The following is an 18,348-nucleotide window of genomic DNA, read 5'->3' as shown; positions in this document are numbered from 1 at the left end:
GATATTACCCATGTTTTTCTTTGCATCTTTATTTTTTCAATACGCACCCTAATTAGTTCGTTAGGTGTTATCCTATACAACTTGATATCCTTGCTGAGTCTCTCCATGATACACTTGAACTCCACTTTAGCGTCGAGCTTGCTCGATTTAGTTTTGATCCTGTGCTTCGCCCAACTTAACATCGCCTCGAATTTCTTGATTTCCGCCACCTCGAGGGTGTGACGGCTCATGATCATCTGCACCATCGACTCGCTCAGAGTGAGGAAGTCCGGGTTCTGGAAGAGCTGATAGACCCTCGTATCGACGAATGCGAAGATCATGTTGACTAGTTCCGCGGCGGAAGTGTAACGCCAGTAGTAATTCTCAAGTGCGCATAACATTACGCAGACAACCTCAATTCTGAGGAACTGCTTGGCGTGATGGAAGCAAGCCTGAAGGAGTTCCGGGAGATCGTAATGCTCCGCGGCGCATATCAGACCCGGTATATTGCTGCACGTGAGCGGGCAGGATCCGGTATGCAAATAATCCAGTAGAATTCGGAAAGTCTCCGGGTCGAACTCGATGATATCAAACTGAAAACATATATTTTTATTAATAAGAGATTAAAATCGCAGTCATAACGGGCATATTATTCTTAATATAATCTAATATTTTATATAGAATTATTATAATTACTCAGCAATGATTTAATATCAATCAGCAATTGTGAATTGAAAATGTAATGGACATATTAAGTGTTAGAACTTACTGTAAGGTAGAGAATAATGAAAAGAGCCAAGGGATTTAATCACGCAAGATATTAAATATTATGATTTTTTAATATAGCTGTGATATTGATTATACACTTCTCAGGATATTGCAGTTTTGTGCAATAACATGGTCTTTTTGAAAAGCTCTTTTTATATATATTTTTTTTTTATATCAAGATACGCGTCTGATATTGACGTTTCGCTTACCTCGGTTTGCGCTAGTTTCGCTCTATCTACTTTTTGCGCGTCCGCGCAAACGCTGAGTCTCGGCACCGCCAATGATTGGGCTGCTTTGTCCTTATCTTTCACTTCTTTATCTGAAAAGGAAATATTTAAATTAGATCCTTTTACGCTACTGCAAAGGAATACAAACTTACACAAAAAAGTATCTTTACGTTATTTTTAAATTAGAATTATTATTTTATTATTTTCCCATCGTTCACATAATTGTGCATTATATTTTAATATAAAATTAAACGAAATATGAACAAAAAGTACATAAACATAAGCTGTTGAATTTTTCTCGTAAGAATCGAGAACGTACTACTGCAATCTTGCGAGCTAGCCCATCGTTTGCGATCCTCGCTCTGCAGAGTGTTGCCACTGCTGTGTTTTCTGATGCTTCGTCCCCATCCCGCCGTGATCGTGCCCAGTCGTGAGAAGGCCCGCTTCACCATCGGCGATGAGGGCACGCTTTTGGGCCTAAACACATCAGAACCAGTATCTCACAGAAACCGCGGAGCGGCACCTCAAGGTATGGAGATGGAATTTACGGGCGTTTCACGCAGAGACCAGGATTAGTGTAAAGTGAAAAGGAGCCGGTTATAATTGATAGGAGGAAATATCGAAATGTAAAGTTACGAAACAAAAACGAGGCAACAACGAAAGCTTACTCTCCGAATTGATAATTTGTACGAAATCTCAACGTGCGTAGAATCGACACCACTTTGTGCATAATTATCGGATCCACAGCAGCGGCACAAGAAACCTTTTATCAAATTGTTCACACAATCGACAATTTGTTACATGAAATTTAGAATATAGAAAGACGACAGCAAACTGCACTGATACAAATTCATTGGTGATTACGTCACAATCAAAGTAAAGAAGGCATACTTGGTGATTTTCAACATTACTGATGGACAGAATAGAAAAACAAAATCGTAAGATACAGATTGTAAGACAGCACGCCGCATAAAAATACCAGCGAGAAGAATGACAGATCTCATTCGTAGAATTTTGTTGTTCGTGAAATATTTTTTCTTTTTTTCTGAGCGATCGAAGCAAGGCGAATCGGCCGTGAATCATATTGTCCAACAGAATATTGCAGGTGTTTCTTAGAGAAGAGCATGCCACATTGAGTCCAATATACGATACATGGTTTGATTAAATTTACAGCTCTTGCATATACGATAAATTAAGTATATATATATATAAATAAATAAAGAGTTACGAGATATAATCATGCGGTGCCGTGAGGATAGGAGACATGGATGTGCCGTGAAAAAATACATATATTACGATCCAATAACGATATAAATATGAAAGAAACATTCGACACTGAGAGATTCGCAGGCAATTAGTCTCACCCAATTTTTACTCTCGTTTTAGAGAAATCCAATTTCTATCTCACACAAAAATATCGCATAATCCACATTCTTGTCCAATCTTCGATCGACATTCTAACGAATCCGATTGCTCAACGTTCTACGCGAACGCCCTCAAGTCAGTTTTGCAACTTTGCAGATTCGTTTTATTTTCTTCAATTTGTTTAGCGAATTTAATTGCGAAGCTTACCAGTTTTTGTATTTCACTTTCCATCGCTTTAATGAGCGAACTTTGATATCAACAATTTTGAATTGGATTTACGAGATAAGTATTGTACTTTGGAATAACAACAATCTTGATTGTTAGAACGTACCTTGGACTTTCCATGTCGGGGACTTGAAGGAAGTTTGAGCTCTTCGGTTTCTGCGGGCTGAGCAGCGTCGGTACCGGTCTTGCGAGTAATTCAGCAACTGGTACTTGTGGGCTTCCGAAGCCCGCTTGAATCCCGTACAGCATTTCTTGAAACACTCTGTAGAGAACAAAATATCAATGAATAAATTTTCACGCGCGAATATATATTGAATACAAATAAATTTTTTTATACGCAAACAACTTTTGGATACTTTCGTTTAGAGCAGACACGTCTGTTATATCATTCACCAGCCGATCGTAATATAGATTCATTTATTCATTGAATTTCAAATTTCTATAGATTATTTCAGACTCATTAATTTGCAAATCACTAAGCTAATTAGAGAAAATATTTATCTCATCTCTCAATTCAAAACAAATGGACTATTAAATTATTGAGAAACATTTTTCTGTACTAATAAAAAGTAATCAATTCGTTATATTTTGACATAAAGTATCTTAGATTTTATTACAAAATGAGCAAATGCTCGGAATCTTTGAAAAAAAGAAAAAGATATTTATTAAAAGCTGTTACCTGCTTCTTACTGCTAGAATCGCTCTAACGCCGATGAATCTAACTTTTTGTTTTTGCTGTCCCGGCACGAGGAAAGACACATCGAACAAACTAGCGTTTAGTGTCACATTCGCTGAATTATTGAGGAACACTCGGGTGAAGTCCTTTGCGAGCTGATCGTAATCTTCAAATTGATCTCGTACCGAGTCCAGTAACGGCGAAGACGGTCTCATGTGTCCGATCGGTCGCCAAGAGCCTCGCCTAGAAATTTATGATCACAAATTCGGCTGAGCATATAATAATTGATCGGATACTTTATGATCGACGATGTAATTAATGAATAACATGCAAAAGCAATTAAATTGCTCATTTGTTAGATATCTACATTTTAATATTAAAGATATTTAACATCTCATACATTATGCAAGAAATATTATCATCACGAAAATTTCGCGAATACAGAATAGATTAATTCAACGCGAAGTAATTTCGTAATTATATTTTCATCGTGCTCTTTTACCGTGCAATCGTTTATTCGCGAATTTTTGAATATTATTTTTGCAACCGCGTCTCACCTGTACGGTTTCGGAATCTGTCCGGTTTCCGCGTGATTAGCGAGATTCGCCACGATGTCCTCCAGCATCTGACTTCTCGTGCGCTCCTGCATTCTCGCGAATTTCGGCGCGGAGTAACTCGCCCTCTCGCCGTTCACGATTTTCGTTAACATCCATTCTCGGAACATTGGACCTGTTGCGCCGCGAAATCCAATTCGATAGATAAGCCCAATGTAAGAGAAGTTTTAAGCTGACATTATTCCGAAGTAACCAGTCAACATAACAATTCCGATATTATTTACACTGCTTTATTTCCCGTAACTGACAATTAAAAGTTCGGTAATTGTAACATAACGCTGAAGTGAAAATTAGCAAAACATTAAATTCACGAAACTTTGTTACAAACGATCAGGATTCATAATGAAAGTTATAATATGTAATTATGCAAATTGTAATTATAAATTATTTAATATTCATAATGTCAATGATTAAATGTTAGATAAAGTAATGTCTGCTCTGGTATGAGAGAGAGAGAGAGAGAGAGAGAGAGAGGAAAAGTATTGAACGGCAGTGCAATAAATTTTTTTCAAAGCTCAACTTAAAACGCTGAGCGAAATTAACTCTCTTTTTAGTCGCGTTCTTTTTTTTTTGTATTTATTGCAAAATTGTAACCGCACCTTTCTCGAAAACACTTTGCTCCCATAGATACGGTTTGTAGGCCCCAACTTCGTCCCTTGTGACAACGGACACCTCGTATCTCGTGATTTTCCGCTTAATCCGTGGGCTCACTCGCACCAAGATAAATGTGTGCAAAAAGTGCGACTTGATGCAAGCTGGACTGAAGCTCGTATTGTCGGCTTCCAAAAATACGACGCACACTATATCGTTGCCAATGTGTCTTTTTCTCTGGAGCTGCGCGAGCAAACAAAGATTTTCGACTAAATTCCCGTGACACTTTTATCGTCTAAAATTCTTCTACTTTCGGGCAAAAAATAAAACTCAGATAACAATGCGAGTGAATTAATGACTCACTTTTTGAGGATCGTGTTTCTCATAAGGCAATAAGGTGGATACGTGGAACATTATCTCGATACCCCTCCAGTTGGTGTAGACAGAATATAGGCCCGTCAAATCGTGCACGGTGTCGAGACCGCCTTTGTACTTGTCGAAACCCTTCAGCCTAATTTTGTCGCCGAGAATCTGCAGGAATTCCTCGAAGAGCGGCGAGTTATCGTTGTTGTCGAGTATCTCCTCCTCGCTGTACTGACCTTCCTGGACATAAATCATCCCCACCTTCAACTCCGACTTGATAAAAACTTGATCGAGCTTCAAAAGCTCTTCGGGCGTGTCTGGCAATTGGCCCAAGATCAGCGGTGGATTGATGTTCACCTCCTTGCCGAGGCTACGTACAACTTCTTCTCGATTGTATCTGCAAAAAGTCTATCATATTTCACGTGTCCTCAAAAAAAAAAAAAAAATTGCTAATTGCAACATGTATTGTACTGACAATCTTAATCCATTAAACGCATTTGACTATATAAGAATAAATTTCTGAAATGATTGACGATGTGTTTCATCACTATAGTTCCATTAATTGAGGAAAATATTTGTGCGCAAATAGAATGTGACTCAGATAGTACCGATCAGCAAACACGCAGCTGGCGGGGATAAGGCCGTGGACCGTGTAACTGATCGCTCGAACCAGAATCCTGAACTGGTCCCGGCCGTTGAGCGTCTCCTGTTTGATGCTGAGTATCACCGGCCCCAGATCCTCGTCGTTCGTGAAGTAGTTCCAGTGCTCCGAGCCGTAGAAATACTTCTCGTAGGTCTCCTGCTCGACCGAGGTGAGCTCGAAGCCCTGATTCTTCTCCCATTGTTCCTCGATAGTGGTCTTCTTCCGCGGCACGTCGTCCGTGTCGACCTCGTTTTCCTCAAACAGGCAGAAGCTGTTATCTTTCCGCTTCAGCATCAACGAGCGCTCCTCCACCGTTTGCTCCTCCACCTGCTCGGGATCGGTAGCGTCGCGATCGCTCTCGCTCTCGTCCCAGATTGTGTCCGACGTGATCTGCTGCCGCGAGCATTCGATCCAGTAGCCGGGCGTCGGTATCAGGTTGTGCGGGAACTCTTGACAGAACTCATCTACGGGGAAATTTACTCTCAACTTACATTTTTACTTCAAATTTGTCTTTATAGATCGTTGTAGATTTTATCCTCTATAATAAGTAGTGACAAATAGTGAGCAAAGTGAATCTCTTAGAGGGAATACAATTAGAATGAAGACAATTAGAGTGAGTAAGACTGTTCCCGGCAAAGTTTTATCTTGATCGCGCTTTTGAAATGTTAAAGTTCCGTCGTTCAAACGAGAAATCGCTAAAGAGCATAATCATCAAGAAGTAATATCGCAGCGTAAAAGTTATTACATTGGCATGGTACACGTTGTACGTAAATGCAATAACCCTCGCCGTTTTCATCATGAAGCGCGCGCGGCCGTCGATCGAACAATTTCACTCAAAGCGAGATTAGCGCTAATTAATCCTGCTCGACTAGCGCTCTCCTCGGCGGAGCAAATTGGTGAACGATGGCGTCGACGGTGTCTTTGTTCTCCGGGGGGGGGGATTGCGAAAAGAACCGGACAGATCCTCGAGGCGAAAGGGGTTTGTTTGAAAATTAGAGGAACAAGGAGAACGAATTGAAGAGAGACAGAGAGTGATGGAGAGAGAAAGCGAGGAAATCGGACGGGGCAAATAGCATCCGAAGACAAGCACTCCGTCTGAAATCATTAAGAGAGGAATCCGATCCAACAAAATAGCGCCTCGAGGGAGAGTGAATCGACCGTAAGATAGAACTCAGCAACGGAGAATCTCGAAGAGATTCTCCCTCCGCAACATGGAACTCACGTCCACTTAAGCACGTATCGCCGGTAATATGTTTCTCTTCTTCTCCGCGCCCCTTCCCGCGCCGAGCGCCTCGTTTTATCAATCTTCGTCTTCCTTCCTGTCCGCCGCTCCTTTTCCCGGACGCGCGGCTGTCGACGATACCGCGGTCGATTCACTGTAAGGTAGAACACCAAGCTGTTTGCAAACAGGGCTTGGTATTCGAACTTAGAGTGAGCCGCCCGCGGTGGCCCTCCTCTTCTTCTCCCACGCTGCTGTGCGATTCGACCTAATTACTAGGCGTCCTTTGTCCCGCGTATAATGGCCGTCCATATCTCACCGGAAATCCAAATTTTCAACGCCAGTGGCTGAGGTTTCCTCGGGGACATTTTCGTCCTTCCCCGAAAGAGGCCGAGCTCCGACCATTTGCGCTACGACGCGAAAGATCTCGGTGCGCGCGTCGGAAGAAAAGATCATTTTTCGGCATATCGTAATCTTGACAATGGAAATTTAGGAAGCTAGCACGGAAGCTTTCGAAATATGTCCACGTGATAATCCAGCTAAAGAAACTCCGACGGCTGTTGTTCCTTCTGTTACGCGTATTTGTTTGCGGTCGCGCGTCTCCACTTACGTACGACTTACATTCTCTTCTCGAATTCGGCATCAAAAGGTAGCTTCGCACATATAATCGTGCGTAATCCAAGACGGGCGGAACCACCTGTAGCTTCGTCTCATACATATGTACTTGTGCAAAAGTCGGCAGCTTCGGTGCTCGCGCGACGCCGAGGTCGTTCGCGGATACCGTAGCGCAATGGTAAGAAAAGAGAGAGAAAGCGAGTGATCTCGACGATGACGAAAGAGCACTTACCGGAGCACGCCTGAGGTGGCAGCGGGAAGATCAGGGTGGTCGAGGACTTTCTTCTCGCAACTGCGCAGCCTAAACTTTGTGGCTTGAAGCTGCGCAACTGCTGCATGAAGTCCGAGCACTCCATCAGCGCCACGTCGGCAAAGTGCAGATCGCAAAGTATCTGATTCTTGAACCTGGGAGGTAGAACGACTCTTAAAATCGTTTGTACAAACGAGTGGTGCTTTAGAAGCGGCTGCTTTTCATCTCTTCGCCGAGATAGCATTTGTAACCGCGGCTTGAATATGCATGAGAGCGGCAATAATACCTTCGGCGTGAATAACAATGACATTTATATTCTTAGCATTTATTTGTAAAGACATGAACTCGTACGCGAAAGCAATACAAATGAATAATGATTGCAATTTATTTTTCTTCAACAGCGCGATAAAATTCTTTTTAATATCAAATTTGAAGTTGTCAAAGTTATGAATAACTGAATTGATATTTGCATTAAATAACGGATTGATCACACAAGATTACTCGAGCGGACAGGCCAGATTGTATCAGGGGATCAAAAATTTCTCCCATTGATGCGTTCCATTCCGATGTGATAAAAGCAGCAATCTTAAATCTTATCACGGATGAAAACAATCAAGAAGAATGAAGTTTCATGGGAGTTGCTTGATAAAATGTGAATCCGTCGTGGTGTCTCGACGACACGGCCGTTATTGGAACACGCCGACTCCCTTATCCCCTTTATCGTCTGCTATTATCGTGCGGATTTACGTGGTACCAATTAAGATCACGGACAACGGCCAAGATTTGTCAGAAATGTGGTAATCTGTATGAAAAAAAAAAAAGACATCCATTGCAATTTATTTCATTCTTGAGATATATCACGAAAGTCCGAAAGAAATGTTACGTATTTGTCTTAGAATTATATATAAATTTTTCTATTTTATATAACATTTGTGAACATTTGCGAAGAGGATTATTTATTTCTTAGAACTTTTAGTTCGTAGAAAACCTGCTAATGCGTAAGGAACCAAATTTCTTAACACATTTGTGTAAAATCCTCGTTAAAGCTCACCGATATTTTGCGAGTATTCAACACAATCGAGTGTCGCGGACACAAATCATTGAAAATATTTCCTAAGCTCTCTCTCTTCATCTGACACTTCTATTTATATTTTCTCCGGCGACAGGCCGCGGCCCCGTTCACATAATACAGTGACGCATTAGCGACCTGCATAAAGGTTGTAAAACGGCCGGTAATCGCATAACGTTACATTAAAATGTCCATTCCAATTCAGCCTGCATCTGACAGGATTCCGCACGCTATTTCCACGGCCAGCCCTGTCCGTGCGTCGGAATAATAAATATTTTTCGATAAACTCTCGCGCTCTCGCTGGAGGAAGCTCGTCGAAGGATGATATTATGACGTATTATGACACGGCGTTTTTAACGATGGCTGGGCGATAACGCGCGCCATAACGTTCGCTGAATCGCAAATGGGCTCCTCTGTATCGGTTGCTACGGTATGGAAGGATATCGTTCGTCCTTTTATCCGGGGAGGGGAACCACGTTAAAATCGCCGATTGAACTCTCGTCGCACGTGACCCGCGATTGAACGAAGCGAGGGGGATGGCTTTCCGATCGACTGAGCCCGGCGATCATCCCCCCAGTATATAAAGGCTGTGACGTATACGAAACGTTCTCAAATGGGAAACGCGATGGATAGCCCGTGCGTTCATTTAAAGACTGAATTTTACCGGCGGCATAAATTCAGCCGAACGCGCGAGCGTGCGAAAACGCGATATTTGCGCGAACCGGAGACGGCATTCCGATTGGTTGAGCAGCGCTCGCACTCTTAACAAAACCAAAATAATTTTCTCTGTGAGGTGTTCGATAGCGCATTCATCTCGTTGAATTATTTCTGATCGCGACGATCAGATTAATCGAGTTCGTCGGACGGACGCTCGTGACTTTGCCGTTTGATTGTCCACCGTGTCGGATTTGTCGGACTCGAAGTTACCGTGCTTGTCGCGGAAAAGTAGTAAAAGTCAGACGGCGACGTGATGTATAGACAACGAAAAAAGAGCCTTTCCCTGTCGCGATCTATTGACGCCTTTCTCACCTCGCCGGACAAAGTGTTAAATCACGAACGGAATATCTGTCCGCTTGTGACGGCGCATTTCAAAAGCGCAGTTCCGTGATGACTCTTTGGCTGACTGAGCTTCTCATATTATACAAAAGGTGTTATATATATCCCGCGCACTTTATTTCACTTGTGGATCACTGCGGATCGTTTATAAAATTGTAAACTAAAAAAGTTTGTAATAATTATCAAAGAAAGAGATGCATTTTTATATAGGTATTTTTATATAGGTATTATATGATGATAATAAAAATAGAGTCACTCGAATTCTGAAAATTGAATTAAGCAATTGCATTTTATTTATTTATTTATTTCACTTTATACTCTATACGTTTGTGACTACTGAAATGCAGATCGAACGATATTTCGCTCGCATCTATTTTATCATACATATTCCGAATATGCGGCATCCAGTCTCGGAGACTGAAATATCCTGAGAATTCAGCGTCACCGGGTCGTCGATGTCGTAGATCTCGTTTCATATGCGTTCATTTTTTTTTTTTTTTTTTTTTTTGAAAAATATGAGGGGAGATATAGAGAGCGAAATTATGGAGCAAATAGCATAGACAGGCTCTTGTCTAATACTGTACCGCGCCGGTTATTCACGTTCCTCTTCGGCAAACGGTGTTAAATTGCGGATGAAAATTATAGAGTGCGTAATAGCATTGCGCAAATGACGTTGCCGGCGATAAAACTGCTCGCTTTATTGTATGATTAAGCGTTTTTCTGCGAACAATAGGGATTTCAAAATAGATAGATACAAAATGCAAAATGCATTTGTGCCCAGCCGATGTTCGTTTTACAGGTGTGTTTTTGTACGCTGCTAAATGCAGATTGTGTGAAATCAGAGCGGAGATAGTAAAAATTAATAAATCAACTCGCAAATAATGAATGATAATCTGAACGAAAATCGCAATTTGTGATTCAGCATTTTTCTGCCAATTTCCGCAGCATGCATTACCTTTCTACGCACAATGATGGACCAATATAAAATGTGATTTTCTGCAATGCAAGCACTTAAAGCAATGTAAAATTTCCCAAAAATCTGCGTATGCAAAAAGAAAAGATTTATCTTTTAAAAAATTATTTCTGTACAAAGCAAATTTTCGAAACGGTATTTGATTAATGGCCGCAGCACAGTTGCGTTAAAAGTCTCGACGAGATGAGGATGCCATAAAACGAGTGCAATAATGAAAAATAAAGAAACGTGTTTCCACACTAATGAGGCATAATTAGATGGATTACGACAATACTGATTAAACGTGATATCGTTTCACGGATTCGCTCGAAATATAAACCGCACCGAGAGAAACGTGGTTTCATCGTACTCACCGTCTCGCTCGCTTTTGATTGGGTCCCGTGAGATTCAGGCCGCAGCTGTTACATTTTAGGCACTCCTCGTGATAGTGGTTGTTGTCGTATAACGGCGACGGTTCTTGAAACAATAAGCACAGAGATAGACGGAGATCTTGGCACTGCTCCATGTTGCATAATACGTGACAAGTATTTGTAGACCGCGCTTATAAATTTCAAAACGAGAAAAAAGTCCACGAGTCTTGAAATTTTTCTTCCCTCTTTAATTATAATTAATAAAATATAGCTGCATTTTCCAAATGTCCTGCATATAGGGTGGACTTTTTTTCCGAGTATATTTTAGTAATAATTAAAGAGCGAGATAATTAAAAAGATAAACGTTTCGCTACACGTCCATATGGATTTTTTTCTCGCTTTTACATTCTTCATTCTACTTTCCGCACATTACGTAACACCCTCTTTCTCGTTATCGCCATTAAAACCACCGGAGTGTCCGGGAAAACTTGTCCATCATCCTGTTCCATTTGCACTATTTTTCTACCTCCGTATTTTCCAATCCCCCCTCTCGCTCTCGTGTCCTTACTTAACTACCCTTCCGCGAGGTCGTGTCGGGCTGAGCTGGGGTGTGGTCGCCGCTCTCGTGACACCGCACCACACCGCACACCAATACGTCGGAGGCCGTAAAGAATTCCAGCGCGTGCCGGGCATGGAATTTTGATATCGAGAGGAAAACGGGCGTCGCGATGCCGCCGCCGCGCCGCACCGCGCTGGGTTTCGTCGGGAAGCAGGGATGGCGAGGTGTTCGTGATCGCCGCGATACGTAATAATTGCACGCATGCACGCACGCATATCCGTCAACGAAGGCTCATACATGCATATTGTGTACTGGGTGTCTCGTAATTCCAATATTAACCGAGCTGCTCCAAATTGATAATATTCTATTAACATAATAATTCTTATTTTTAATTCAAAATTTGGCAAAATTAAAGATGCAAACTTAAGATTGACTTAAGGCAGCGTAAAAATAAAAATAATACGATATGATGGTATGAGAAGTTTAAAAATATGACAAAAGTACAAAGTTTTTATTTCTGCTTTAATGCTACTTTTCTAACGTATATTTCTCACGAAGATAGAGAATATTCGTGATATGAAACAAACTGGAACAATAAAATGTTAAATTATAGCAGCAGATATAGAATGACGTGTTTTTCGAAATATCTTGGAACGAATCATGGATAAATATCCATATAATGGGTTTAACCTAGAATCGTTTCAGGAAACAGATCATCTAAAAGCTGTTCCGGGAAGTTGCGGAACAACGTCTGCACAATAACATCCTTTCTCCGCTATCCGGTGCACAAAGTGCAGATATGCTGACTTGGAACTTCTTGTTAAACTTAAGTTGTCAGAAAGTTATATATAATATATAATGTTTATTATTACGTTTTAATAATGACGACGTATGTTTCTCGAATAGAAATAGCAAATTCTCGCTTCCGGTAATTGAAATTACCGAACAAACGAAAATTGCAATAGTTTCTATACACGCAAGATAATTATTTTAAATTAAATGAGAACGAATGTTTGAGCTCGCGTAACAATCAAATTTGGCGTAGTTTCAGTAAGAATAATATTTTGCACAATTTGAGATGTAATAATATTTTTTTTTAGATTGCTTATTCTTCTCCGCGCATTACATTCTCCTATTTTACATTTAAATATAATATTACAATAGAGATGCTATTTATATTGTTTCCATTTGCAAATATGCATATTTTGCACTGTGTGTGTATATATATATATATATATATATATATGCATATTTTAACTGTATATTTTAAATTTTAACTCTGTGCGTGGGCGGTGTGTGTGGAGCAACTTTATATATTTTTTTATTTTGATGATTTTTTTTAAATATAAGGTGTAAAAAGAGTTAAATCTCTACGCAAAGTTGTATGTAAATGTTTTCAACAATATATTTAACGCGCAGAAATACGACTCTATCAAACGAAGCGTATTCCGAACGGAGCAGAATTGCACGGAATACATTATTAATATTTATATACCGTTGAGAAAAGTTTAGAAGACTCCGATGAATCTGAAATATAAAGTAGCTACGTCGCAGCAATCCTGTTACAAGTTTTCGCGGACCGTAATATATATCGTGCAAAATATCCAGATGACGAACGAAATTATTCGTGGCGCAACTGTGGCACGTGATATGACATAAGATTACATTAGATGGTATATTGCAGTGTTGCCCAACCTTTTTGTACATGTGAGTTGCTTTTATTTAATAGAGCAAGCTCGCAATCTACTTATGTATGGAAGAAAAAATATAAAATTAGAATGTGACGTATGTTTCAACGTATGTTAAACATATCATGAAGCAAACTAAGCATCAAAATATAAACTAATTAATTAACAAGGAACAAAATAAATATTAAAATTAGAAACATAAATTTTATAAAGAAATAAAACAAAGGAAAAATCAAAATGTGAGGGAGATCTATTAAAAAAATACGTCGCGATCGATCGCGATTGACTGGTTGGGCATCCCTGATATATTGCTTCCACCAAATGTATAATTTTTTCCCTCGATTTACTGTCTGATTTATATTATATATTGAATATTTTATAATCTCTTTCTTCGATTTGAAGAATGAAAACAAATATTGTGCATGATTGTTGCATGATTTTTTATTCTAAATCGTATTTAATATATTTTTGTTTTATATTGTTTTCTAAAAGTTTTATTTTGCTCTATGCGTATCTGGTTATGCAAACTATATTATTTATTTTTTGAATTGCATTAGTGTTAAACGAAATTCAACACGCCTAAGAAATTCTATAAAGCATTATTATTGCTTAATCAATAATAATAATTAATTATTACTTAACCATGTACTAAATGTACGTATAACATTAATAACACACATCGATTTTTTGATCGCGTTTTGATATTGTTAAAAAGTAATCTAAACTATGTATGACTTTTAGTCAGAAAATAGATTTTGCATTGAAGAGTGAAACATCAAAGTGGTCTTTCGCAAAATGCAGAGCAAAAACATGCGCATTGTGACTTGAATTGACGAGATAAAATCGTGTAGGGCCGCAAGCAAAACTGCGGGAAATGTCAATTAACCCGCTACGTACAGTTTACACGTGGCGATATATTTTTCAACGCCCGCGTCACAACAGCATAGTTTGCACATACCCTTTCGAGTTTTGAGTTTTTTTTTTTTATCTCGAAACGTGGCGCGATGCAAATCTCGACTGAAATATGCAGGAGCTGAATTAAATTCTAACGAGCGCAATTCACCTGTCGCCAAGGTGGAACGTGTGTCCCGCCTCGATCTTAGGTAAAGATTCGGAAAGTAGGAAACGATAAAGAGTCTACCTCTACACGTGTTACCGTGGCCTTTTTAATCTCGCGCCCACGACGATCGCATTATACTTAAGATAACCGTCTTTTTATTTATACATCCGCTAGGCGACAAAATAGGAGCGTATTAGAAAATGTCAAGGAACGTGGAATATGTAATCAACACGCTATAGATAAAAAAAAGTCGCGGCGCTTCTACTTTCGATCGCGATGTCAATAAAATATATCTGATAGTGTTGAAAGATGACGAATAAAATATTAGAGAAAGGTGAAATAATAGATAAAGGTGATGAAGTGGAACTGAGACTGCACCTTGCAACGATAACCACTGGCACCGAAAATATTTGAAAATATTACTCGAGTCGTATGTTTGTTATGCCGGACAGGTTTTAGTAACGAGAAAAAAGTAATAGCGTGCACGCACGAACGAGGTGATATCGACGCAAGCCTTTATCAGTACTTTAACCCCGTATGATGCCGTGGCTCTCTTTATTCATGAGAAAATAGATGATTGCAGCGCGAGAGAATGAAAATATGAAAAACAAACGTAATTTAGAGGAAGGGCGATTTAATGCAATATAATTTACATAACCCAGTATCGGGTTTCGCAAAATAAGTAACTCGATTTTTAAAAAATATCGCGGAAAAGGGAAATTTGTAATTACGAAAGAAGCTCTGCAATTTTGCGCGGTAGCGGTTATTGCATCTCCGAACGATTTTTCACCGCAGTCTCATCTTAATTTCCTTTATGATGAACTTTTGTCGCGACAATCTTCCGCGTTATCTTACGACTTCCAATGGGACTCCTGTTAGAGCGCTAGATTGCATCGCCCTCTTGCCACTCCTAATTAATTAATTCCTCGCTGTCTGCCGACCGCGTTACTCCCGTTTCCACCGACGAATGCAATCTCGCGCGTATACGACGCCTTCCGTGGAGCATCTACCGCAAATGAAATTTTCGAGCGTTCCCCAAGAAAAAGAGAAAGCGTACAAGCATGTAATATCGCGCGCTCACGCCCGACGCTTCGTGTTACCTCGATAGCTTACTTTTATCGACGTTCCGTCGTCTTCGTCACGGCGTGCGTAGACCAGGTGATTTGTCCGGCACTAGTTTACAGCGTTTACGTTTGGTCGCAATTAGTAAAAAGAAAACTTGACACATACAGCGCGAAATCGAATTTAGCACGAACTCCGAGAGCGAGTTTTGTTGTCTCGTCGGTCGAAGCAACTCGCTTGATTCGCATGTAAAACGCAATTACACACACGTGCCGAGTACGTAATGCAATTGTATCCGGTAACTCAGTATATGACGCCTTTAGGCGACGGCGTTTGTCGCGAAAAGTTATTGGAGCAAAATACAACACTTTTAAACATTTCGTAATATTGTATGTGACTTTGATATTAAGTTATTACGAGAAGAAAAATGTTTATAGATGAAATTGAAAATGGAATTAATTATTGTTCGGACAATTACGCCGTTTCTCCAATGTTATCGCGCTTGTATTTATAATAACATTATTGAGACAAACAATTAACGAGAACTACATATATAACCGCAGTTAACACGCTTTAACCTTTCCAGTCCAGCGAATTCAATTGAAATCGTATATAGAGGATGTATCAGATTCTCTGCGCATTTCCTTCTATTTGTGGACTCTGTGGCCAATTGGGAACCAATCTTTGTTCGACAAAAATGTCGAAGCATCAGTAGCTGTCGTGTTTGAAGAAATTGAAATATTAAAGTGCAAGGAATCTAATACATTCTGTGTATATTACGTTTGTCGCAGATAAATACGTGCTAAAATATTTTTTGATCTTATCATTAATTTCAAATATTTTTGCGAATTATTTTTAGGGCAAATAAAATAGCGCATGTGAGCTATAAATAAATATTATTTTAATTCAAATCAGAGAATTAATGAAAGATGATATTAATTTGGAGGTTGTTAATATAATAAAATGATAGCGCAAACTCTCCAACAACACAAACCAAATTTCCTGATTAATTTTCCGGACTGTATTACGATAGTTAGGCCGGTGATATCGACATCGGATCATTTATAGACTTTTCCGGTACGAATACATACATGATACGCGTTAGATGAGAATTAAGCCAAGTTTCCGTGGTCCACTCTTAATGATCATCCGATATGAATTCATTGGAAGCGAGCAAAAAATGAATTCTATGCTCGACGTTGGCACAAAAATAATTATCCATGCTGGAAGATGAAAGAGGCATTAACAATTTCGCCAAGCACTCAGGAAATTTTGCATCCCGCGGGAACATTTTGCCAGATGATTTATGATTAGATTATACACACGCAGAGTATGTCCCATGAATCACGAAATTGAATTTTAATGACAGATGCTTTTGCTAATTCGAAGAATCGAGTTTTCCTTAAATGGCGCCAATAATTTTCGAGTTACGAACGACCAAGAACGGGGAGCTTTTAGTGAACTCAGCTTGTCGATAGTTCACTTCCGATTCATTCACTTGGGACGATTTACCCAGGACGATCGTCCGGAGCGAACCGCGTAAATTCGGCCTTAGCAATGAACGCGGTCTTGTCGTCGAGAATTGATGACCGAGGAGAGCACGGCCTCGGTCGGTCGCTCGGCAGAATTTATCGAAACCAATGAAATTCCCGGGAGTCCTCCGGGGAGAGAGAGAGAGAGAGAGAGAGAGAGAGAGAGAGAGAGAGAGAGAGAGAGAGAGAGAGAGAGAGAGAGAGAGAGAGAGAGAGAGTGGCGATTACCAGCGGTCGCCACCGATGGAAATAATAATTACATCTCGCCCAATTATTGCATCCGGGATTTTTCCGCGAATTGCATTGTACGGCAGAATTAAACTCACATATACATGTTCTTTTACATTTTTTCAAATTATGAATCTGCACGAGTTCATCTGTACTCCGAGAATAACTTGTATATCACTGGAGAATATTTTACGCAGATTTATATTCATATTTTTAGGCATAAAAAGAGGGAAATTTTAGAGAATTTTTTTAAATGTTAGCTTGCCGAAAAAATTTCTATATTTTTTCGTAAATCACAAGAAAGATTTTTACGCTTACTCTTTTTACGCCACTCTACATATCACATATCACTATATATAAAACTTTCCAGTTTACTCGTACAGATTTGTTCGTCCGAATAAAATTGCGAAGAAAGAGCGCGCTGGAGCACGTGTGACGGGATCTTAATCACAATGTACGCGGTCGTGAGTAAAGTGCCGATTATTTGCACTCGTGTGTGCCAATCGGAATTCCTCTTTAATCCGCGAGCATGCCGCGCCCATCGCGCGTCAATACGAATAAACGAATAATTGATTTGCGATTGGCGCGAGCACAGTTGGAGGCGGATTAGAACTCAATGAATCCTTGATAAACGCACATGCGGGAGCGAGCATGAGCAGCGGCCGCGATTGATCGACGCGCGATTGATACCGAGATGAGATTTACGGCTGGCAGCGCCCTAAGCATCTTCCCGCTTTGATTCTGATTCGAATCGATCTTTGCTCTCGATCCCAAACTCAACGAGGATACTTTGCATCTTCTCTAACGTTTGCGGCGCTACATTTTTATTATTAATCCGAGAATGGCAACGCGCGAATGTATCCATTACCATTGGTTAACTATTTACGTGATGCCTAGTATCAAGAGATTTATGTAACCATTACGCGGAACCAGGTAAAACACAATATAATATGAATTATTGATAACAATGGATGCGAGCCTCATTAATAATAGCTATGACGTTAATCGTTTTAGCATTAAATAAGCAAAACACATAATAGAAATCAGAATTATTCATACATGACGCGTGCGAAATGTTTTCAAGTAATAAATACCTTCGACATTTAAACTTTGTTTCTTTAGATTTGCGGAAAAAAAATAAAACTTACGAAGATACTCCGTTATCAATAGCTACGACAATACGGTACGAGGCCGCTTCTTATTTTTATTATCCTATTATCGAAACAGATTTATTAG

The 18,348-nt window shown here is 39.8% G+C and overlaps 1 protein-coding gene across 1 annotated transcript in view; it reads right to left on the bottom strand.

Moving 5' to 3' along the window:
• Positions 1–18,348, bottom strand: part of rsh (radish) — a 131,183-nt gene that overhangs the window by 8,153 nt on the left and 104,682 nt on the right. Inside the window, 11 exon segments of the mRNA XM_067351915.1 lie at positions 48–572; positions 957–1,066; positions 1,294–1,451; positions 2,671–2,826; positions 3,244–3,483; positions 3,798–3,969; positions 4,454–4,688; positions 4,809–5,205; positions 5,417–5,915; positions 7,518–7,690; positions 10,987–11,089. Coding sequence (XP_067208016.1) covers positions 48–572; positions 957–1,066; positions 1,294–1,451; positions 2,671–2,826; positions 3,244–3,483; positions 3,798–3,969; positions 4,454–4,688; positions 4,809–5,205; positions 5,417–5,915; positions 7,518–7,690; positions 10,987–11,089 — 2,768 coding nt within the window.

Source organism: Linepithema humile, chromosome 3 (assembly GCF_040581485.1).
Source record: "Linepithema humile isolate Giens D197 chromosome 3, Lhum_UNIL_v1.0, whole genome shotgun sequence".
In the NCBI taxonomy this organism is placed as follows: domain Eukaryota; kingdom Metazoa; phylum Arthropoda; class Insecta; order Hymenoptera; family Formicidae; genus Linepithema; species Linepithema humile.
Note: the sequence above shows the minus strand (reverse complement) of the source record. Positions and strands in the feature narration are given on the sequence as shown.